The sequence below is a fragment of the Neofelis nebulosa genome, chromosome 13, assembly GCF_028018385.1.
Source record: "Neofelis nebulosa isolate mNeoNeb1 chromosome 13, mNeoNeb1.pri, whole genome shotgun sequence".
In the NCBI taxonomy this organism is placed as follows: domain Eukaryota; kingdom Metazoa; phylum Chordata; class Mammalia; order Carnivora; family Felidae; genus Neofelis; species Neofelis nebulosa.
The window spans coordinates 1,580,182-1,604,439 of NC_080794.1; the positions used below are offsets into that span (position 1 = coordinate 1,580,182).

A 24,258-nucleotide genomic window follows, 5' to 3' on the forward strand; every position below is an offset into this window, starting at 1 on the left:
ATTGGCCCTTAGCGTTATTTCACCTGCTTGGGACTTTGCCGTTCAACATGTTCTCATCCCCAGCTTTGGTTTTATGGTGGGCATGGTGGATTTGGGAGGGGGAAGGGAGGCTAAGGAATGTTGCCTCTGGACCCAGTCCGTCTTGCCTGCGGGAAGAAGGAAGCATTTATTTTCTGAGAGAGCACTGATGGTTGACCTGCCTCAATGTTGATTTTGTCAACAGTACAGACAATGCCTTGGTTCTGGGGCACTGGCCCCAGCAGCACCCTTCACTTTTGATTTTATTCAAGTACAAGGTTAAATGGTTTGATCCATTTCGCCACTGTAATGCCTGCAGGGGGGAGAGAGTTATTAGCCACAAAAGGCTACAAGCGAGCTACAAAATAAAAATTAATAATGCTTAATTAAAAGTACGCACAGCATGACTCTGGTAACTTCGTTACTCGCTGGATTTAGTATTCATACATTTCCGTATATTGTAAAGGCAGCAGGTTAGATTCTCTTTCTCCCACGCCTTTGCCAAGCTTGCCGCGAAATCATCACTGATAGTAAATTGAAAGTTTATTTTTAAAAACCAAATGGTCTCAAAAGCCAAATTATGAATATACCTTTGAAAAACTGCTTGCCGCAAAAAATAAATTGGGATACTGGTGCATTTTAATACTTTTGTTAAAATGCAGGATAAACTCTTCAGAAGTCACAGGACTTGGGGCATTTGAAGGGCAGAGGTCTTGTGACAGGTGTGGGGAGGGGCAGGACCACCAAGGCACAGGAGCGTTCGTCTCCAGCCCATTGTTCTGCACCTCCCGGGTGCCCCCAACCCATCATTCCCGCGGTGGCCCTGGTGGGATAAACCCAGCTATAGCACTGAAGAAGCAGCTGAAGAAAAAGCTGGCCTCAAGAGGTGGGGGGAAGCTTAGGCATGGTTTCTCTTTCGTTACTGTACCGTTTGAGTAAAAATGGAGGTTACTGGCAAAGCAAGCCGCATTTGGGAAAAATGCCTGATTTGGCCCAGCACCTGAGAATTACCCTCCTTGCAGATCTCACTTTACGTTTGAAAGAGCCAGAATGTCTCCAGTGGCCCCCTTTTGCACAACACGCAGCCCACGCTGGTCTGGAGGAGTGCTAGCGGACAAACCTGTGCAGAACTGGTCTGGTCTCTCCCCAGGGAGGGCTCATCCCGACAACATCTGCTCCAGAGAATGGCCAGTCGACACGGCCTGGCTCACAGAAATCTGTGTAGGAAAGTGACTAGCCATAGGACATTTCTGATCTGGGTTCTTATACAGAAATCTTTCTTACTTGATTCAGAGAAATCGGATTCCAAGTGGTTGAAAGATATATTTAGCTCTGTGGTCATGGAGATGTTTTTTGGTTTGATTTAATGTTGATGGATTAGAGTAAATTGTTTGTGCAGATGAGCTGAATAAGTTCTGCCAGAGCTTATATCTTATTCTGGTTTCACATTAAACCCTTAATTTACAGCTCTGTTCCATTGGCAGTCCTATTAGAGTGAAGCCCGAGGAAAAGCTGGGCTGGTCCTTCCTCCTCCCTCCACTGTTACTCAGCAGAATTAAATCATTTAGCAACGTCAGAGGAGGGCTCAAAGGGACCCAAGAGGGAGAAATCTGGTCCTAAGGTGTCCTTAACCATCTAAGATGTCTGGAGAGCTACCATCATTTTAATGGCTTTAATTTAACCACTACTGAATTATCTTATTTAATCTACTTTCCCTACCTCCCTTCCCCTACCTTCACAAATCCACAAAGCCCTGGGTTTTCCGGAGTATTGCCTTCCCCTAGATATGCAGTGTAAATATAAAATGAAGAGAGAAGTTGCAAATCCTTCCTTGGAAAAGGTCATTCCCACGCTTTGCTCCCCTCACACCTCCACCCTCCGAGAAGTTCTGGGATGGGAATTCTCTCTCCCTCCTTGTTACGTCCCCAGGGCTCTCTGGCGTCCCAAGACTTCAAGTGTTTATTGAACTGGTGAGTGAAGGTGTACTTGAGGAACTGATCAACCCATTTCGTGTCTTTGTTCCCCTTAGGAGGACTGGAATGAAATTGACCCAATTAAAAAGAAAGACCTACATCACAGCAACGGGGATGAGAAAGCACAAAGCGTGGAGACCCTCCCTCCAGGTAACTGCAGCAGCCCCTGGGGGACCCATCTAGCCTCGGGCTGGGAGCTGGGGGCTGGGGGCTGGGAAATCCTCTTGCTCAGAAACCACGAATGAGTCGCGCGTGGCCCTCTGTCGCCTGTGGAGCCCGCGGAGTAGACAGCATGGATTGCAGAGGGCTGCTGGAGACACTGCCCTCTGGTCGTGTTTGGCTGACTTCCTTCAAGCTCCTTAGCGGGTGGTGAAATAAGTGTACTTAGGAGGTGACCAAAATTCGTTGGGGAAAAAAAAAAAAAAGGAATAAAATAGAAAATACAGGATGGTATATATCGGTTCACAGACTTTTTTTTTTTTTTTAAAAAGACTTTATTTTTCAGAGCAGTTTTAGGCTTGACGGCAAAATTGTGCACAGAGTGCGGAGATTCCCATACGTGCCTCCTGCCCCTACACATGCGCGCCTCCCCCGCTGTCAGCATGTCCCTGCAGAGTGGTCCATTGCTACGTTCAGGGAACCAACGCCGGCACGTCGTAATCCCCCAAAGTCCCTAGTGTACGTTACGGTCCACTCTTAGTGCCGTACGTTCTGTGGGTCCGAACAAATGTACGGTGACGTGAACCCACCCCTGCTTTATCCTACAGAATAGTTTCACTGCCCTAAACGTCCTCGGTGTTCCAGTTATTCATCCCTCCACCGCCCCAGTCCCTGACAACCACCGATCCTTTTTCTGTCTCCATAGTTGGGCCTTTTCCGGAACGTCATCTAGTTAGAATCATACAGCCCGTTGCCTTTCAGATTGGCTTCTTTCACTTAGTAACGTGCATCGACGCTTCCTCCGTGCTTTCTCGTGGCTTGACGGTGTATTTGTTCTCACCACTGAATACGACTGTGTTGTCTGAGTGGACCCCAGTTTACCCATCCACCTCCTGAAGGACATCTGGGTTGCTTCTGAGCTTTGGCAGCTGTGACTAAAGCTGCCGTAAACATCTCTGGGCGGGTTTGTGTGTACGTGTAAGTTTTCCGTTCATTTGGGTGCGGACCACGGAATAAGACGGCTGGATCACGTTGTAAGAGTACGTGTGGTTTTGCGAGAAACTACCAAGCTGTCTTCCGAAGTGGCTGTACCGTTTTGCATTCCCACCAGCAACGAATGAGAGTTCCTTTTGCCCCGCTTCCTCAGCAGCGTCTGGTACGGCCAGTGTTTTTGATTTGGGCTGTTTTAATAGGTTGGAAGTGGAATCTCGTTATTTAAATCTGCATTTCCCTAACGATATATGATGCTGACTTTCTTTTGATAAATTTATGTACCCTCCATTTGTCTTCTTTGGGGAAGTACCTGCTCAGGTCTTTCATCCGTTTTTTGTTTTTTGTTTTTTTTTTTTTTTAAAGCGGGTTGCCCATTTACCGAATTTTAAACGTTCTTTCCATATTTTGGATAACCATCCCCCATCAGATATGTCGTTTGTAAATTCTTTCTCTCAGGCTTTGGCTCGTCTTCTTGTTCTTTGGACAATGTCTTTCCCAAAGCAGATATTTTAATTTCAATGAGATTGAGCTTTATCAATCCTTTCATGGATCATGCCTTTGACGTTATATCTGAAAAGTCATTGCCAAAATCACCTAGATTTTTTTCCTACATTTTGTTTCAGGAGTTTTATAGTTTGGCGTCATAATCAGGTCTCTGATCCATTTTGAGTTAACTATTGAGAAGAGTGGAAGATCTGTGTCTAGATGGGCTGATTGATGGGTTGCATGTGGATGTCCTGATGTCCCAGCCCCGTTTGTTAGAAAGCTACCTTTGCCCCATTGTATTGCCTTTGCTCCTTTGTCAAATACCACATTGTCTTGATTACTTTAACTTTATAGTAGTTCTTGAATTTGGGTGATGTCAGTCCTCCAACTTCGTGCTTCATCTTCAATATTGTGTTGGCTATTCTGTTTTTTGGGTTTTTTGTGTTTTTTTTTTTTTTGCCTTTTGTATAAACTTGAGAATCGGTTGATGCTCAGAAAATAGTTTGCTGGGATGTTCATTTGTTTGTGTTGAATTTATAGATCAAGCTGTAAGAATTGACATCTTGACAGTATTGAGTCTTATTACTCATGAACGTGGACTGTCTCCATTTATTTAGTTCTGTCTTTATTTTCACTGTCAGTGTTAGAGTTTTACTCGTACAAATTTTATGCCTATCTTGTTAAATTTCTATCAAAGTATTTACATTTGGGGGTGCTAATGTAAATGGTATTGTGTTTTTAATTTCAAATTCCACTTGTTCATTGTTCGTATATAAGAAAGCAGTTGGTTTTTGTATACTAACCGTGTATCCTGCAGCCTTGCAGTAATTACTTATTAGTTCCAGGAGGTTTCAGTGCTTTCAGATTTTCTACATAGACAGTCATATCATTTGCAAACATCTTCCTTCTTAATCTATAGCATACTTTTGCTTTCCTAGCATTAGCTAGGACTTCTAGTATGATGTTGAAAAGTGGTAAACATCCTTGCCGTATTATTTCTTATCTTGGAAAGCAAGCATGAGCAGGGGAGAGGGGTGGCAGGGGGTGGGGCGGGTAGAGAGAGGGAGAGTTGCAAGCCGACGCCACACTCAGCACAGAGCCCCACAAAGGGCTCGATCCCACAACCCTTGGATTGTGACCTGGGCCGAAATCAAGAGTGGATACTTAACCAACCAAGCCACCCAGGTGTCCTTCCTTGCCACATTTCTGATCTTAGCAGGAAAGCTTCTAGTTTCCTACCACTAAGTATGAAGTTAGCTCTAAGTTTTTTGTAGATGTTCTTTATCAAGCTGAAGAAGTTTCCCCTTTATACCTAGAATAGGAATGGATTCCTAGAATCCAAAAAATGGATTTTGTCAAATGGATTACATTAATCGGCTTTCACATGTTGAACCAGTCTTGCATACCTAAGATCAATCCTACTTTGTCGTGGTTTTGGATTCAATTTGCTAATATTTTGTTGAAGATTTTTGCATCTATATTCATAAGAGATAGTGGTTTGCCATTTTCTTGTGATGTCTTTGGTTTTGTTATTAGGGTAATGTTGCCTCCATAGAATGAGTTAGGAAGTATTAACTTTGCTTCTGTCTTTTGAAGGAGATTGTAGAGAATTAGCAATGATTCCTTCCTTAAGTGTTTGGTAGACCTCATCAGTAAACCCGTGTAGGCTCAGTGCTTTCTGTCTTGGAAGTAGATTTCTTGAGGACAATATACAGCTAGTTGGGTCTTGTTTACTGATCTTCTCTGACTCTGTCTTTCAATTACCAATTACCAAATTGTATTAGACCCTTGCTATTTAAGGTGGTTATTACTATAGTTGCATTGATATCTACCATATTTGTTAGCCTTTTCTATTCCTTGCCTTGTTCGGTTATTTTTGTCTTCTACACTGTTTCTGCCTTTTGTAGCTTTCATTGAGCATTTTACAGAATTCCGTTTTTCTCTCCTATTTTTTCCCATTGTTTTAGTGGTTGGCCTAGTGTTTGCAATATGCATTTACAACTAATCCAAGTCTAATTTCAAATAACACTAGACTGCTTCACAGTTAGTGTAAGTATCTTATAACAACATATTAAGAATTCTTCCCTCCTGTTCCTTGAATCATCACTGTCATTCATTTCATATGTATAGTGTGCACCTAAATATATATACTATAGATAAGCATGCAAAATTGTTGCTATTATTATTTTGAACAAATCTTTACCTGTTATATCAATTGAGGATAAGAAAAATTAAAGTTGGGGGCGCCTGGCTGGCTTCATCAGTTAAGCGTCTGACTCTTGGTTTCAGCTCAGGTCATGATCTTAGTTTGTTGGTTTGAGTCCTGAATTGGGCTCTGTGCTGACAACGCGGAACCTGCTTGGGATCCTTTCTCCCTCCCTCCCTTTCCCTCTCTCTCTGCTCCTCCCCTGTGTGCTTGCTCTCTCTCTCTCTCTCAAAAATAATAAACTTAAAAAAAATTAAAGTTGTAATTTTACCATCACTTACTCCTTCTCTGGTGTTCTTACTTTTTTATGGAGATTTGAGTTTCTGCCCTGTATCATTTTCCTTCTCTCTGAAGAGCTCCTTTTAATATTTCTTGCAAGGCAGGTCTACTGGCCACAGATTGCCTCAATTTCTGTTATCTGAGAAAGTCTTTATTTCTCCTTCACTTTGGAAGATTATTTTCACAGAGTATAGAATTCTAGGTTGGCAATTTTTTTCTCTCAAAACTATAGATATTTCATTCCATTCTCTTCTTGCTTGCACGGTTTATGAGAAGCTGGATAGAATTCTTATCTTTGTTTCTCTGTTTCCTTCCTCCCCATCTTCCTTCAAGATTTTTTTAAAGGGGCACCTGGCTGGCTCACGTGGTAGGACATGCAACTCTTGATCTCGGGGTTGTGAGTTCAAGCCTCATGTTGGGTGCAGAGATGACTTAAAAATAAAATCCTAAAAAAATAAATAAATACAAGTAAATAAAAATAAAATTTTGACTTTTGCTGTTTGAATATGCTATGTCTAGGTGTAGTTTTTGGTCTTTTATGTTTTCCGTCTTTTTGTTATTTATCCCACTTGGTATTTTCTGATCTTCCTGCAGCTGTGATTCAGTATCTGAACATTAACGTGAGGAAATTCTCAGTCATTACCACTTCAAATAAATCTTTTATTCCTGCCTCTCTTCCTTGTCGTTCTGGTAGTCCCATTATCCATGTAGTTATCCAGCATTTCTTGGATAACTCCATTCTCATTCCTTTCAGTGTTCTTTTGTTCTTTGTTTTTTAAATCTCTGCTTTCCAGTTCGGAAGTTTCTACTGTCATATCCTCAAGCTCAGAGAGTCTTCTGTCAGCTGTGCCCGGTTTAGTGATGAGTCCATCAAAGCCACTCTTCATTTCTGTTACAGTGTTTTGATCTCTAGTAATTCTGTATGATTCTTGACTAGAATTTTCATTTCTGTTTCTCTGTTCTTCATTTGTCCTTCCATGTTGTCTACTTTTTCCATTAGACCTTTTAACATACGAATCGTAGTTGTTTTAAATTCCTGGTATGGTAATTCCTACGTCCCTGCCATATCTAAGCCCGTTTTGATGCTTGCTTTGTCTCTTCAAACTTTGTTTTTTGCCTTTTAGTATGCCTTGTAAGTTCTTCTTAAAAGCCGAGTATGATGTGCTGGGTAGAAGGAACTCAAGTAGATAGGCCTGTAGTGATAAGGTAGATGTGGGGGCAGGGGAAGCCTTCTGTAGTCATTTGCTAGGTTTCATCTTTTAGTGAGCCTGTGCCCCTGGGCTGTGAACTTCACAATTGCTTCCCAGTTTCTCTCCCACATGGGTGGGACAGGGCAGCTAAAGTTGATTAGAAAGGAGTATTTCCCTTCTTCCACGCAGAAGGCTAGGGGCAGGCTGGGGTCCAGCATTTTCCTTTCTCCAGGTTGGTTAGGCTCTGATAAACTTCCATGGGGTTAGGCTGTGGTAAAATAGTTTCTGTTGAGGGCAGGCCTTGTCAAGAACAGAATGCTCTGGCATATTTCCAAATGATCCTTTTTCCTCTCCTGCTGGAAGCATGAAGGAAGGGGTCTGTCGTCCAGAAACCTAGTTAAGCTCCTGGAGGTAAAAACTCACAGAGGTATGGGGGCCACCTATGACTGAGGCCCCTGGAGTTTTTAGCTCTCAGGCTTGTCCACAGCGACCTCCCTCCAGCAGTTCATCTGTCACCGTTCTGATTTCGTTACCCGGACAAGGTTCCTGCACAGATGGGTCCTCCAGTAAGTTGTGATTCTCTGTACTCACCTTTGGGTGTCTCCAGTTTTTGGAGTAGCGGTTTGCTCTATGATCTCACTTCTCTCAGGGAACTCAGAAGAGTTGTCGATAGCTTAGGATGGAGTGATAGCTTCCCAACTCTTCACACGCTGGCCCGGAAAACCAGAAGTTGGCTCACGAAATTTTTACTTCGTGGTGACGGGGAGTTTGCACATTCATGCTTCTAACCAAGGTTGGATAAGTATCACCCCAGGGAGCGCAGGTCTATACCCTTTGTCTATACCCTTCCATTGTCCCAATTGCGCTAGACAGGAGCACGCGTGTGTGAGCACATTAGATGTATCTATTAGGCCGGCCCCCTCTCTTCTTCCCCAACTCCTGGATGAGTCATGCAGCTCTGAGCCAAGGTTCCTTCCTATGTAAAATAGGCATTTCCCACGCAGTGGGGAGCATCTGAATGGAATACTTCGCTAATAAGGATTTCTTTATTATAATAATAGGATACGCTTCTACGGTGTGGATTAATGAGAGACTTCCTGTGGGTTGTCTTCCGTTAAAACCAAGTGTTCTAGTGGATTTTAAGTCCTATATGGAGTGGGAGGGGGAGGCCATCTTCAGGGTGTATACCAGCTGCTACTATTAAGAGTCAGGGGCGCCTGGGTGGCTCAGTCTTTTAAGCGGCCGACTTCGGCTCAGGTCATGATCTCACAGTCTGTGAGTTCGAGCCCCACGTCGGGCTCTGTGCTGACAGCTCCGAGCCTGGCGCCTCCTTTGGATTCTGTGTCTCCCTCTCTCTCTCTGCCCCTCCCCTGCTCATGCTCTGTCTCTCTCTGTCTCAAAAATAAACAAACATTAAAAAGAAAAAAATTAAAAAAAAAAAAAGAGTCATACTCTAGTTAAAAATCAATTCAGTGTGGTATTGACCCTGGCTGTCATGTTTGTAGCTGTTACACAGTTGATTTTCTTCAGAGATAGGACAGGAATATGTTGACAGTCCCTTTTTTTTGAGTTATTACCGATAACTTGCTAAAGGCACCGTGTCCTTTTATTTTGCCGAAGGACTTCGACCTTTTGAGTTGTAACCTTTTTCCTCGCTAAATCCACGTGCACGTGAGTTTTTTCTTTAGAAGTTATTTTGCTCTGGGGCGCCTGGGTGGCTCAGTCGGTTAAGGATCCGACTTTGGTTCGGGTCACGATCTCGCGGTGCGTGGGTTCGAGCCCCGCGTCGGGCTCTGTGCGGTCAGCTCAGAGCCTGGAGCCTGCTTGGGATTCTGTGTCTCCCTCTCTCTTTGCCCCTCCCCCGCTTGCGCTCTGTCTCTCTCAAAAACCGAATAAACTTAAAAAAAAATTAAAAAAAAAAAAAAAAGAAGTTATTTTGCTCTGGCTGCGAAACACATTTTCCGCAAGAATGATGGACACTGCCAGTATTTTGTGGTCGGCAAGGAACCACTGTGCACAGCTCTTTCCTCTGGGTAAAGTGGGTTGTTCAGAAACCCAGCTTCCTGTGTTCTAGGTGTTGGATATCTAGCAGTTGTAGACAGATGGGTGGGAGGAGGCAGCACGAAGCCAAATATAGGAGCCTGGTGCCTTTCAGCATGGCCACAAAACCCACTGACAGATGTAGGAACCAGATTCAAGATAGCAGTGATGCCCCCCGCGACGGCTCCCACTTTTTTGACCAAACGCCCTATTAGCAAAAATATTTTGAGGATAGCTCTCCTTCCTCCGTCTATATTAAAACGCTTACAGATTAAACACATATCATCACGCTAATCTAGTGATACGTTCCAAAGCACATTTTAAATAAAATATTATGAAGGATTCGGAAAGACCCACTGTGGCTTTACCCCTAAAGATTGCCTTGCGTGGCCCCACTCTGGGGATCCCGCTCTTGGGTCCGCCATGGCTTCCAAAAGCCCAGATTATTGTTCCCAACTCGATTTCCCGTCCCAGCCCGCGCTGCTTTTCGGTAGACTCTGGGATTTTTTAATAAAGCCAACCAGCAAAGTGGCTGTGGCAGAGGGGAGGCCCGGAGGCTGGGGTCCTGGCCTTCATTTTCTGGTGGAAGCTTAGTCGTCCACGCTCAGCAGTCGATTCATGGGGCTTGAGGAGCACAGAGAAGCCTGTACGCTGAGCCAGAGCGCAGCCTAGAAGGGCTTTGTGACCAGGGTGCAGGAACAGAACCGCAAACGTGAGCACCAGCAGCTGGATTTATGAACAGCCCAAATCTAGCGTTTGCCTGTTAGAGACCTAGGATTTCCTCACCAAGTTCTTGAGTCGCAACCCGGTCCGTGAAGGAGATCTGAAAATTGGAGTGAGAGCTCTGGTCGGCATCATCTTCCAGTTCTGTTTATTTGGATCCCACTGTCATCGGGAGAGACCAGGGGCTGGGGGTGGGGGGCAGTTATGAAGCAGTTTGCTTCCCATCTCACTCAGGTCACGCTGGCCAGGAGTCCTTCTGTCAAAGCTCCCGAAGGTCAAGGGTGACTCAATGAATCCTGCGTTTCCCTTGGTAGAACTGCACCTGGTCTGGGTCACAGGCACCTGAAGTCAGATAGATGCCTGCAAATCGGCTAAAGAAGGAACGAGTCGTGGCGCGCCTGGGTGGCTCAGTCGGTTAAGCGTCCGACTTCGGCTGAGGTCATGATCTCACAGTCCATGAGTTCGAGCCCCGCGTCGGGCTCTGTGCTGACAGCTCGGAACCTGGAGTCTGCTTCGGATTCTGTGTCTCCCTCTGACCCTCCCCCATTCATGCTGTCTCTCTCTGTCTCAAAAAAAAAAAAAAAAAAAAAAAATAAGAAGAAGGAAGGAGTCGTTTGTTTTCTTTGCTCCCTGGGCCGGTTTCCTGGAGCCTTGGAGAGAAGGCTGTGGTCATGCTCATGGGGAGAGTCCTGCCTCCTGGGAGGCCGCTGGCTTCACGGAGGTAGCACAGCATGCTCACGTGGACGTGTCCTTCTACGACGACTGCTTTCTAGAAGTTGAGGAGGAACTGTGAGATTCTTGATGTCCCGAATGCACTGGGATAGCCCAGCCCATGTCCACTTTCCAGTTTTTCTGGCCATTTCTGAAATAGTGGCCTCATAGGAACTGGAATGTGAGAGCTGTCCACGAGAAGCACGGGGCTCGAGGACAAGGACACTTGTCCACTGAGCTAGGCACTGGGGCGCGGCGCTCAGCGCTGCCACCAGGTAGTTGACCTTAGATGGATAGTGACTATTTTACAGCTTCATTTTCCTTATTTCATGGCCACACTTTCTTCTGTGAGATCCCTTGATTCTGTTGTTTATGTTTTAAAAAAGAATTTTTTTTTAACGTTTATTTATCACTGAGAGACAGAGAGACACAGAGCATGAGCAAGGGAGGGGCTGAGAGATGGAGAGACACAGAATCTGAAGCAGGCTCCCAGCTCTGAGCTGTCAGCACAGAGCCCGACGCGGGGCTCGAACTCACAAACCACGAGATCATGACCTGAGCCGAAGTCAGACGCTTAACTGACTGAGCCACCCCGGTGCCCCGACTCTGTTGTTTAAACTATACCTTTCTGTTGCCTTCCAGTCTCTGTCCCCAGATTAAGAGCACCAATCGTACTGTCTTGGAGACGGGGTGAGGATATGTCTTCTTGTCCCATTGCCCTCCTTGTAGATTTCAGGTCTGGAGCAGAAGGCCTCTGGTCCTTAGGTTCTGGGCCCCTTTTGGTCACTGAAGTTGCTTTTCAGTGCTGACTGTCTTTTCTTTTCTTTTCTTTTCTTTCTTTCTTTCTTTCTTTCTTTCTTTCTTTCTTTCGTTTTTTTTTTCCTTTTTTTCTTTAATGTCTGTTTATTTTTGAGAGAGAGAGAGACAGAGTGCGAGCAGGGGAGGGGCAGAGAGAGAGGGAGACACAGAGTCCGAAGCAGGCTCCAGGCTCTGAGCTGTCAGCACAGAGCCGGACTCGGGGCTAAAACTCTAAAACCTCAAGATCATGACCTGAGCCGAAGTGGGACACTTAACCAGCTGAGCCCCCCGGGCACCCTTCAGTGCTGATTTTCAAAGTGTTCTGGCAAATAGAGTGTTAGTCAGGTTTTGTGTTTTTTTGAAAATTTATCTGATGGAGACGAATTTTATCTTCCCCCCCTTCCCCGCCCCTGGGTACAGAAAAAGCTCTCTGGTTTGAAAAATGAGTCTCTCCCAGTAAATGCCCTCCTGTGTCCTCTCCTCTTGTGCCCTCCGCCTCTCTCCGTCTGACTGATGAGACCAGTGGGCAGGATGGCCGATGATCCAGGACAGCGAGGAACAGGGGCCATCTGAAGGGCTCTCGTCCTTCAGATGGGGACGTGTCCTTGGAGAGTAGATTCTGTTTTTGCCTTTCCGAAACCTTGGTGTCGTTCTTGTGTTCGTTACAACCTCGTGGAAGGGGGCGAGGCCTCGGAGAGACACGGGTAGGGAGAGGAGAGTCCTGATTACGGTGTGCGTCGTCTGGGAGGACCCCCATCCTTCGGGGTGTCTCCTCCCGCCCCTCCCCTGCCCGCCGCTGCCTCATTACCCGAGACAGTTGACTTCTCAAAACAGAAATTGCTTGCATTTACGCAGAGACGAATGACACGGGAATGGCGACATGCGTAATGGAACCCAAGTCCCGGTGCAAGTTGCCGCTGATGCTAATAGAAACGTTTTAGCGTTTCTACTTCCCACCTGCCAGAAGAAAGAGGAGCTGAGCCACTTGTGTGTTTAGGCTGCATTGCTACAGAGTCGGGAGAAGTGCTCTCCTGAACCTTTTCTCCTTTCGAGGGATTTACGGGGCTCCGGCGTCGTGCGTTCTTTAAACAAATCGTGGTGAGATACACACAACGGAACGTTTGCCGTGGCCGCCGTCTTTAAGTGCACAGCTGAGTGGCATCACGTACATTCACACCGTTGTGCGGCCGTCACCCCCATCCGTCTCCAGAACTTTCTCCCTTTCCAAGCTGAAACTCTGTCCCCGTGAAACACTAACCCCCGTTCTCCCCACCACCGCACCCCCCCTCGCCCCTGGTAGCCACCGCTCTCCTATGTGTCTCCTTGAACTCAACTCCCCCAGACACCCCAGGGAAGGTTGTCCTTTGGTGACTGGCATGTTTCGCTCCGTGCAGTGTCCCCCAGGCTCATCCATGTTGTAGCACGTGTTAGAGTTTCCTCGCTTCTTACGACTGAACCCACTTCCCCTGTACCTCTGTGCGCCGTGCGCCCGGTGAGCCGCATTGCCTGGGTAGCACGGTGGGACAGCCGTGGGACGGCTAACTCTGTGTGGCTCGCTGTGACCCGGGCCCGAGCCAGAGGTCTGCACAGGGTCATTGTTAGGAAAGTAAGTGGCTGAGTATCCTTGAAGGATACCCTAAAAGCAAGCAACATGGGGCGCCTGGGTGGCTCAGTTAGCTGAGCGTCCAACTCTTGCCGTCAGTTCAGGTGGTGATCTTGCGGTCACAAGATCGAGCCCCACATCAGACTCCACACTGACAGTGTGGGATTCTCTCCCCCCCGCCCTTCTCTCTGCCCCTTCCCCATGCTCTCTCTCTCCCTCTCTGTCTTTCTCTCTCCAAATAAATAAATAAATGTTAAAATAAGCACATAATAATAAGTGTAATATTATACACATATAATACACATAATAAGTGTAATATACTTATGTGGAACATTTAATTCAGATAAGCAGAAATAAGACAATCGTTCACACATAATTCTACCACCCCACACTAACCACTGTTACTCTCCCACCGAGTGTTCCTCTGGACTCGTTCTGGGCATGTGTCCCACCTGACTGAGGTGAGCCGGTGTCTGCCTCCCCTCTGCTGTGCCGAGCCCAGGGACAGGAGGCCTGGAGCCCTAGACACAATTTCGGAGTCAGTTCCTGGGCCTCTCAGCGTTTCTGTGAGTTCTTAGGAAAAAAATAGGCAAGTCTGCGAGGTGAGTAACATTGCTGAGGATTTGGAGGAGTACCTGAGAAGTGTCCCCACACATGCCCCTCTCTCCCAGCGGTAGCACCTCAGGGTTCTCCCTGCGTCTGTCCTGGAGGCCACCTCCCTCCCCCCTCCCCCCCTCTCCCTCCCCCCTCCCTCCTCCTCCCTCTTCCTCCTGGTTCGGCTCAGGACAGGCCACAGACCGCCCGTACCAGCTGGTTATGTCAAGATTTTTACACATGTGGCACCGCACTGTACTTCCACCCGTTTCTTCCTGGCGTTTTCCATCACAAACACCTTTTCGTGTCCGTCAGTACCCCCTCGACAGCATTTTCAATGACCGCAGTGTATCCATTGGCATAAGCTCCTTGAACTTGTCCTGTGTTGTAGGACACAGAGAGGGTTTCCAGCGAACATCTTCTGAGGTGACTCTTGGGATGCCCTTAATTACTTCCTTGAAATAAATTCCTAAAACTGAAACCGCAGGGTCAATGGCAGTGCGTGTATTTAAGGATTTTTTTCATCTTAATCGCCAAATGGTCTTCCAGGGGGACCCGTTTCCTTGCATGTCAGCTGCCATCGGAAAACAAACCTTCTAACGTCCTTTCCCCCCACCTTCCAACAAGTAGCAAAGCAAAAGCGAGGCCACAGATCAGGTCAGCAGCCAGAAGTGTGATAGAGCTATTAAAGTAGAATGAGTTGGGGGCGCCTGGGTGGCTCAGTCAGTTAAGCGGCCGGCTTCGGCTCAGGTCATGATCTCGCGGTCCGTGAGTTCGAGCCCCGCGTCGGGCTCTGTGCTGACGGCTCAGAGCCTGGAGCCTGTTTCGGATTCCGTGTCTCCCTCTCTCTCTGCTCCTCCCCTGTTCATGCTCTGTCTCTCTCTGTCTCAAAAATAAATAAACGTTAAAAAAAAATTTTTTTTTTTTTTTTTTAAATAAAGTAGAATGAGCTTAAGCTTGACTAGGTAGAAGTACGGCATCCAGAACAATCCGGATGGCATCTAGTGCTGTGTGTGCTGACAGGCCACCCCTGAAGTATCCCGTTCCCTTCCGGGCACAGGGTTTTCCGAGTCGCTCATAAGTTAGAGCAGGTCCAGATGATGATGATGACTCAGACGGTGAGGGGGCCGGAAACAGCATCTGATGAGGAGCACTTCAATTAACTGGATGTTTCTACGGAAGGGCCTAGGAGGGGAAAATGGAATCGTGATGTCCAAATATTTGGAAGGCAGCCATACAAAAGAGGCTGAAGACTAATTTTTTTTTTTTTTTTTTGAGACTCCAGAGAGTGAAAGTTACAGGCAAGCAATTTTTGTTACGGTATAAGGAAGCCGATGTCAACAATCCCAGCTGTCTGATGAAACGGGCTGCCTTTGAAGCAATGATTTCCCCGTCATTGGAAACTTATAAGCGGTGGCTAGATGCTAGGGTTTTTTTTGTTTGTTTGTTTGTTTGTTTGTTTGTTTTTAGTATTGAAAAACATTTTTTTAATGTTTATTTTTGAAAGAGACCGAGCGTGAGCGGGGGAGGGGCAGAGAGAGAGGGAGACCGAGAATCCCCAGCAGGCTCCAGGCTCCGAGCTGTCAGCACAGAGCCCGATGTGGGGCTCGCACCCACAAGCCATGAGATCATGACCTGAGCCCAATCAGACACTTCACTGACTAACGCCACCCAGGTGCCTCTTTTATTATTATTTTTAAGTGTTTATTTATATTGAGAGAGAGAGAGAGAGAGAGAGAGAGAGAGAGAGATGAGCAGGGGAGGGGCAGAGAGAGAGGGAGGGAGAGAGAGAATCCCAAGCAGGCTCTGCCCTGTCCGCATACCGCGAGGGGCTCGAGCTCGCAAACCACGAGATAGATCATCACCTGAGCCGAAATCAAGAGCCAGACACTTAACTGACTGAGCTGCCTGGGCGCCCCTTAGAGGACAGGGGTCTTGGTGAAGAGACTTTCCCACCCGTGTGTCAGCTTCGGTTCTGTTCACTCTGATACTTGTACTAATATTCGGGATGGAAGAGATGATCAGGAGAGACCATGGACATCAAACCAAATTATTCATAATTAGACACTGTCACATAGAGGGAGAATGAAGAGCTCCTATTTCAAGTTTGGAAAAGGAATCCACGAAGATACCTGGATTCCAAACCAGGTGTAGACCTCGTAATGCAAAGCAGAACTGTGTCCCCGGGTGGTTTTTTAGTTATTTTGAGGGCACCACTATTTTAAATAAATTAAGAACATTGACCCTGTAGCGATTCTGATTTTTTTCTTCTGATGTCTTCTTTAAGTGATTAAAGTGCTTGTAACCTTTGCATTTCCTATTTCTTCATCCTTAAAAATGCGTTGTGTAGGATTTCTTATTCCAGGAGACCGTTTCTCATGAGTGAGCACCATGTCCTGTCATACCAGCTACCCAATGACAAATGAGAATAAAGTGTCATTTACGTGTCGTTGTCATTTAAATGGACACATTTGTCTGTGATCCTAGCCCTGACCCATTCTCTTCCTTCATCTGGTAGCATGATGACCTTCTAGAGGAAAAATAGGAAGAATTTTTGTTTTCTTTGAAGCATAGTAAAACTACATTCCGTTTGAGATCAACCAGGAGGTCAAAATAAATCTGAGAGCTTTGTCCTTTGATGTAAAATACATTCTGTTTCCCTTCTTGGCTGCTTTCCGGGAGGAAGCGGCTCTGTTTTATACAGACTAGCGTTCAGTTTGTTTAAGCCGTCCTTCCCAGGGAGGATTTGAGTGAGGCACTGCGGAACGGCCATGATACCGCAGCATCCAGAAGTCTCCAGCCACCCGAATCCGCTGGCCCGGTGGGACCCGCACCAGCCACGTCATTTTCCTTCCCCTCGTAGGCCTGTGAGTGTGGACAACAGGCCGGTGCCTGGGGGCACATGTCAGCAGTTGGGCTTTCACACGTTTTGTGAAGTTAACCCTTTGGAAGTTCATTTGCATAGATCGAGGTCATTGTTTCCTTAAAGATGAGGCCTAGGGGAAAAACTTTTAAGAAAGAAATGGCAGGGTTTGGAAATGTATTCTTTTAAACTGAAACGAACTGAATGAACTGAACGAGTCCTCCAAATGCGAGCAATTCCCTGGCTCTAAAAGTGTCTTTTCCAAAAGATCAGTTGTAGGGTTGGTTATTTAGGAGACGAGAATGAGCTTTCCCGTGGAAATGCTGTCCTGGGTGGCACTTAGGACCCCCGCACCAGCTGGAACGGGCCCCGACCTCAGGCCACAGAGCAGGGGGCTCCCCCCTATGGACCTCAGCACCTGTCCCGCCTGCAGCCTCCGTCTGGGCCCCATGGACCATGCATGGTTATGAGGACCAGCTGGTCTCTCTGCCCGCGGGGTGCCCTGCTGTCCTCCCGTGTGGATTGGATTGGGGCATGTGTGTGTGGCGGGTGGACTGCTAATTCTCAACTAGGAAGAAAAAGATTGGGAAAAGCTTCTAGAAGTAGCTCAGGAGGCTGCTTGGGGGGATTAGGAGGGAGAGAAGAAACTGGATTCAAGAAACTTCAGGCTGCAAAGCTTGTCCTGTGAAGGAGGCAGGTGTAACAGAAGAATGTCAGTGGGCAGGTGTAACACTTTGACTCTGTAAGTCAAAGATGGGAACAGGGGCGCCTGGGTGGCTCAGTCAGTTGAGCGTCCGACTTTGGCTCAGGTCATGATCTCACCCTCTGTGAGTTCGAGCCCCGCGTCGGGCTCTGTGCTGACAGCTCGGAGCCTGGTGCCTGCTTCGGATTCTGTGTCTCCCTCTCTCTCTGCCGCTCCGCTGGTCACGCTCTGCCTCTCTCTGCCTCTCAAAAATTAATAAACATTTTTAAAAATTAAAAAAAAAGGACGGGAACAGAAAACGAAAGAAATCGTTGGGGCTGAGGTGTGTGTGGCCAGGGGAGCGCTGTGGTAACGGCTGGCACAGAGCGGGCACGTACGTGTCTGAGGCATGGACCAGCACATACAGGTGGCTGGAAGTGTCTTCTCACTGCCAACCCTAGGGACCCCTTCCCCATGGGGCCCTCAAGCCGAGACTCATGAGGGTCTGATCTTTCCCTTCAGGCCCGGGCTCTTGTCCCAGCAGGCGGTTGCCCCGGGCCTCACTCTCCCCCGTCTCCAGACACTGTTTCTTGTGCTAGAAGGCAAGAAGGGGACCGTGCCCTTCAGCTAGCCCACACTGGCAGGCCTCGGAGGTCAACCCGAGGGTGCGGGGAGTGGGGGGCGGTGGGAAGTAGCCGGCCCTTCCCTGGACTGGCCTCTGCTCCCAGCAGAGACCGGATCTGGCAGGCGGGTGGGCAGCAGAGGAGGGCCAGGTTTCCGGCTCCACCGCGGATCCGTGAGAGGGGCGACAGGACAAGCCGAGGCTTCGGGGGGTGGCCAGGCCGTAGAAGGGATTTGCGGGATACTGCTTGGCGCTATTCAACATGCCCCGTGTGGCAGATTTGAGGCCCCTGCCTAGAAGCGGAGAGGAAAAAGAGCAAAAAAACCAGGCAGTGAAGAGAGCGGGTGCAAGGTGCACCGGGGCTGGGGGATGGGCGGGAGAGTAGGGCCAGCCCCCACTCCACCCACCCTCTGTGCTCAGAGCCAGGGCATCAAGGAGAGAGTGCAGAGCTCGTCAGTTTCCATTCAGTTTCCATCGCCTTTCCATAGACACTGATATTCACTCGGAAAAGGGCACGGATGCCTTAGTAGGATATTGTGGGCTCAGCTGGGTGAAGAGGTGTGCGAGGACCCACTGCTGTCTGCAATTCCTGGGGGAGGACGGGGCATATGCGGTCATCTCTGTTTTCAGGGGTGGACTTGGGCCCCGTCCTCGGCAGAATTCGGAGTTAAATTATTAGAGGGTTAGGGAGCACTTTCAGGGCCCTCTGTGAGCAGGTCTGTGGAAAAGCTGTGGCTGGAATGGAGTCATGTGTGAGGAAGAGGGAAGAGGCATGGCCTAGGATGAGGCCAGAGCTGCGGACACACGGGAGGGCCTCTGGGAGGTGGTGGCCATGTTGAGAAGCAGCCCTACCTTGCACTGGGTGAGCCGAGTCCCTCACAGGTTCAGGGTCCACGAGGGCTGGGCTTCGAGGAGAAAAGATGTGCTTGTGGGGACCCGGGACTCATCCTCGGGTGCAGGCAGGGTCTTCCTGAGCAGGGAGCTGAGGGGGCAGGTGATTTGGGGGGATCATCTACGTCTTTACCTTGGAGGTTCCCCCTCTGAGCGTCCGTCCTTGTTCCTGCGGCCAGAATCGTATTCCTGGAGTGCAAATTTGATCGGCCCTCACCCGCTCGAAACTTCTGTGCTCCCCAGAACGTGGACTATAGTTTGAGCAGTTGAGCCAGGGGCGAGCCTCGGGGCTGGGCACCGACTGGCCTTCTCCTCTCCTGTCACCCCTGTCTTCACACATCCTTCCCTCCATCCTGTTGCGTCTTCCCACACAGCCCTTCTGTGCGTCAGGCTTCTGCTCGTGCCTCAAGACCCAGCCCAAATGCCCCTTCTCTGGGGACTTTTCTGAGTCCCTGTCCCTGGATTATAGACTCCTTGTCCGCACCACTTGTTGGCATCCCTTTCCCGCTAATGACATATACAGCTCGAGGACAGAGGCTACATTCCTTTATGTGTGCTCACTCGCTTAGGGTTGGCATCTTCTCCGTACTGGCCCGTTTCACCCAGCTTGGGGAAAACAGAAGGCAGTGAATGTTTTCTCCAGAATTAAGAACTTCCTTACAGTGAGTTTGCCCAAAATAGAATGGCTGTCTTACGAACTGAGTAGTTCCCCAGGACTGCAAATGTTAGCAGGAACAAAAGGCTGAGATGCCCCTTAAAAGGGAGTTTTCGTGGGGCCCATGGGTGGCTCGCTTGGTTAAGCCTCTGGCTCTTGATTTCTGCTCAGGTCATGATTCCCAGGGTCATGAGACCGAGCCCCACATCAGGCTCCACACTTAGTGTGGAATCTCCTTGGGATTCTCTCTATCTCTCTGCCCATCTCTCCCACTCGAGTGTTCTCTCTCTCTCTCTCTCTCTCTCTCTCTCTCTCTTTCTCTCTTACTCTCTCTCTCTCTCTCTCTCTCAAGAAAAAAAATAGAATCTTCCAGCCATAAGATGTGACACCATGGGTTCTGGGGCTCCACGGGAAACCCACCCCACCCTGTCCCACGCACACATGGCCTTCACAGGGAGACCCTCTCCCTCCCTCCCCTTCCCCTTCTGGGCAGAAGGGTGGCATCTCCGTGTGCAGCTGGCCTCAGGGTGGGGAGGGGGCAGGACAGGGGGGGCACCCCGAGGAATGGAAGATAGGCTGCTCAGCACTGTACTTCCTGCCTACGCCCCTGGGATATCCCCCCTAAGAAATTCCGAAGCCACTCAAGTGAGACACTGAGGGGCCTCGCCGATCACGACGTGACCGACAGTAAAACAAGTATGATCTGAGAATAGGCCGCCAGAACTTCCGTGTTCCTGACTCTTCTTCCTGTCACTAACAGCCATGCTTCTCTCCCCTCTCCACCGCCCCACCTTTGAAATGTGATGGTATCGACATGGTTCCCCTGCCTGAAGCAAGCGGAGAACGACATTGTGTTTATTATTTTCGCCACGTGTTTCCTGGGCACAGCAGATGGGGATGGAAGGACAGAGGCACAGACTTAGATGAACTTGGCCACGGGCCCCCTTCTCCCTAAGATCAGAGGCAGAAGGTGCTCGTGGGCAGCAGGGAGGTGTGGACTCTGTTGGCCTGCATGTTCCGGCCTGTGCTCACCTGGGCAGGTGCCCACAGGAACCTTGGCAGACGAGGATCCCCTGCAGTGCTTCCCACTCATTTCTCAGGGTCAGCTGCAGAGGTGGGACACCCCCCTGGAGGGGCTGGACGGGCTCAGCAGCTCCGGCAACCCTCCCAAGTGAGGCGGCCACACCCGCAAAGTGGAGGTAATTGTGTTTGTGTTTAGCCGTTCCTCCTACTAAGCCAGTTCATTTTGGACGGTCGTCAGTGGCTTAGGAATTATTATCGCTGTCATCACTATCATTTTTCGTAACAACTTCAGAGGCAGAATGTTCTGATTGCATACAGACCAGAGGCTCAGGAAGGGTGGGTGAGCTGAACTCACCCCTGGGCCCCTGCTCCTCAGCCTGTGTTCCGTGAACGCTGGCTGTGGGCCTCCAAGCCCCATCCGTCCCGGGGGTTGGCATGGGACCGCTGTTAACCCCGCATCCTCAGCTTCTCTGCACTGGGACCCGTGATCTGACCGGCAGGCTCCAGAGGGCAGCGCCGTCAGCCAGACGAACAGAAAAGCCGCTGTCCAGCACAGGCGGAGAGCGCTTCTCAGATGCGGGTGTCCGCACCGCGATGCCACCCCTGAGAGCCGGTATGAGGCTGGGTTCCTCCGAGCAGCGTGCAGGATTTGGGGTGCTTTTTTAGGATCAGTCTCGGGTGCCTTGGACCCAGGTGGAGACCACCTGTAGGGTTGGCCAGTCTTCGTGCATGCGGTGTGCGTCCCGTGCTGGCGTCTGTGGGTAAGAACTAGCAACAAAACAGGAGGTTTGGGGGGCGCCTGGGTGGCGCAGTCGGTTAAGCGTCCGACTTCAGCCAGGTCACGATCTCGCGGTCCGTGAGTTCGAGCCCCGCGTCAGGCTCTGGGCTGATGGCTCGGAGCCTGGAGCCTGTTTCCGATTCTGTGTCTCCCTCTCTCTCTGCCCCTCCCCCGTTCATGCTCTGTCTCTCTCTGTCCCAAAAATAAATAAATAAAAAACGTTGGAAAAAAAAACAGGAGGTTTGGCCCTCGGGTGAGGAACTCTTTCCCAGTCCAGCTGGGAGGGGAGGGGAGGGGAGGGGAGGGGAGGGGAGGGGAGGGGAGGGGAAGGGAGGGGAGGGGAGGGGGTGAGCCTGTGGCAGGCATTGGGGGTGGGGCAGATCCAAAGATCCTACTTCTCAGAGGAGCTTGACCTTGAAGGACAGGGAAGGCTTGAGCCGGCTGTGCTGTTCACAGAGGGGAACGGGGGACCCAGGGAGGCTGCCAGAGGACTGGAATCTGGAATTGGGTGGGGATCCTCACCCAGCCCCATAAGTCAGCGCGAGGTCGCAGACAGGTGGCTTGCCCTGCCCGCGCAGGAATCTTTGGGAAGAGTCTGTTTGACAGAAGCCTAGGTTTCCACACTCATGGGGCCGCCCGGCTCCTCCTTCTCAGAGAATCTGTCTGTCGTCCAGAAATCGATTTCTTCTTAAATACTCTCGTAACTCATTTAGTAAGCAAACAATTTTCCCAGGCGTTCTTAGGATAATGCCCACTTTCTCCTCTTGTGTTCTTTAATCGCAGGTGGTTTTCTATGGTCTTTGGTGATGGAGCTGCTTTCTGGCTTCTCCTGCAAAGATTTTTGTTTGTTTTTTTTTTTTAATTAAAAAAATTTTTTTTTTAATTTTAGAGAGAGAGCAAGAAAGCACTAGCAGGGGAGGGGGTGGAGCGGGAGAGAGAGAGAGAGAGAGAGAGAGGGAGATCTTAAGCAGGCTCCACACTCATCACAGAGCCCGATGCGGGGCTCGATCCCACGACTTTGGGATCATGACCTGAGCTGAAATCAAGAGTCAGACGCTCAACTGACAGGGCCACCCAGGCACCCCCTTTTCTTGTACAGTTTTATATCTTTGGGGTATTTCATGGCCTCTGCTTCTGCCTAGCTAGCCAAGTGCACTGTCTGTAGGTGTTCGTGTATTTTTTGTTTGTTCGTTTTCTAAAGCTCTTAATTTCCGATGCACTTTCTAAAAATTTTAACGTGAAAGAAGTACACGATGATTTATGGATGGCATTTTTTAAAAGTCAGGCTCTTCAGACTTTGTACGTGTTGTTTTGACTGTTTCTCTCCAACCTGTAACTTAGGCCCAGCGTGTTCCGTTGTCTCTGCATCCGGCTGCTTCCCCTAATGCCCGGGTGGGGATGGGGCACGCATGCCCTCTGAGAGCCATGCTCTCTCTTTCCTGCCTCTGCTCTCTGGGTGGCTCCAGCCCTAGGAATTCTATATAATACAGAACTGATTTCTATAACGGTTCTTTAGCCCGGTGGTTTTCAGATTATGGGGTGTGACCCATCATTCGAGCATGAAGCCACTTTTGTGGTGCCGCACCCACGTAAGAAAAACAGGTCAAATGGATCCATCTGTTCACACAGAGGAAGGCTGAAACCTTCATGTCAATTGTGTGCCTACACGTATGTGTGTTCACGTGTCGGGGACGTGATATAAAATGTGTGTCATAGTCAAACGTGTTTGAGAGTCCCTGCCGTATTCTGACATATTGCTGAACTTCCGTGACAGAAAAACCGGTTATAACCTGTCTCCAGTAAAATGGTCGCACGCCTTGGGAAAAGTGTCCCAAGGCAAGGCAGAGTCCACAGGGGTCCTGTGGAAGATGTTCCCAAGTCGGAAGGAGTCACTGTGGGCTGCTTCAGAGGGGGTTCCTGCAGTCTTTGGAGGATGGCTTCTCCTACATTACTCCTACTCATTCTTCAATTCTCAGTTCAAATATTCCTTCCCCGGGGGAAGCCTTCCCTACTCCCCCTGTCTACATCAGTTTCCTCTGTTAGGTGCCTCCGTAGAACTACATTTCTTAGTATCAGAACACCTAGCTCGGTTGTTAATGAGACAGTGATCGGTATAGTCATTTTATTATTATCTGTCTCCCTCCATCTCCTAGAACATGACCTCTACTGGGCAGGCATCAGGTCTGTTTTTGCTCACTGTATCTGCAGGAGCCAACACAATGCCTAGCATATAGTCCACACTTCGTATACACCAATGGCTTGGGGCCAAGTCCCCACAGTCACCCGACATCAGGAACCCCATAAAACCCTCTGCTGTATTCATGTCTCTTCTAGAAGGGGGGGGGAAGGTTTTCTAGGATAAGGAGATCTATAGGTGGAATTGAAGCCCCAGGAACTCAGCAGAAGCCTTGCCCCACACAGGCCGGGAGTAAGCTGACTCCCTTCTTACTGTCCCCAGCGCTCCAGGTGAGCGTCACGGAGAGCATAAGCAGAGTGACAGACAGAACTTCTCTTGGGTGACGGTCCCTTCTCTGGTTGTGGCTGGGGCTCCACGGTTCCTGGTGCCTCGTGGTAGTAACGAATATTCAGGCCTTTACACATTCGTTGGAACCGGCTCATTTGGATTCCGTAGTAAGTGCTGCAGACATAGATCTTAGCTGAGGCTCTGATTTGTGTTAGTCCAAGCACAGATGGGTGGTTTTTTTCTTCCCTATCCTCAAGAGTCTGTGAGGGTGAAGGCAGAAAGGTGGGGAGAGAGGAGGATCCAGAAGTATTTCCAGGGTTGCCCTAGCATGAAAGACATGTTTCCAAAAAGGTGTTTTGGAAACGTTTTATTTTAGGCGGGAGAAAATGCTGACACTGTGGCCAGCTCCCGTAACCTAACCAGACATTTTTCGGGGGCACAGCGTCGTCATAGCCAGGGAGCTCGTGAGTTTTGAAACTGCTTTTCCATTTGAGAGACTGGACCTCT

At 48.9% G+C, this 24,258-nt stretch overlaps 1 protein-coding gene across 3 annotated transcripts in view; it reads left to right on the forward strand.

Annotated features, from left to right (window-relative positions):
• GALNT2 (polypeptide N-acetylgalactosaminyltransferase 2) overlaps window positions 1-24,258 on the forward strand; it is a 191,912-nt gene that overhangs the window by 97,594 nt on the left and 70,060 nt on the right. For 2 of the 3 annotated variants that reach the window (XM_058696103.1, XM_058696104.1), the window contains exon 2: window positions 2,048-2,141. In XM_058696103.1, coding sequence (XP_058552086.1) covers window positions 2,048-2,141 — 94 coding nt within the window. Of the gene's footprint in view, window positions 1-1,053; window positions 1,240-2,047; window positions 2,142-24,258 lie in introns of those variants that run through there. The other variant, XM_058696101.1, reaches the window with a different exon arrangement.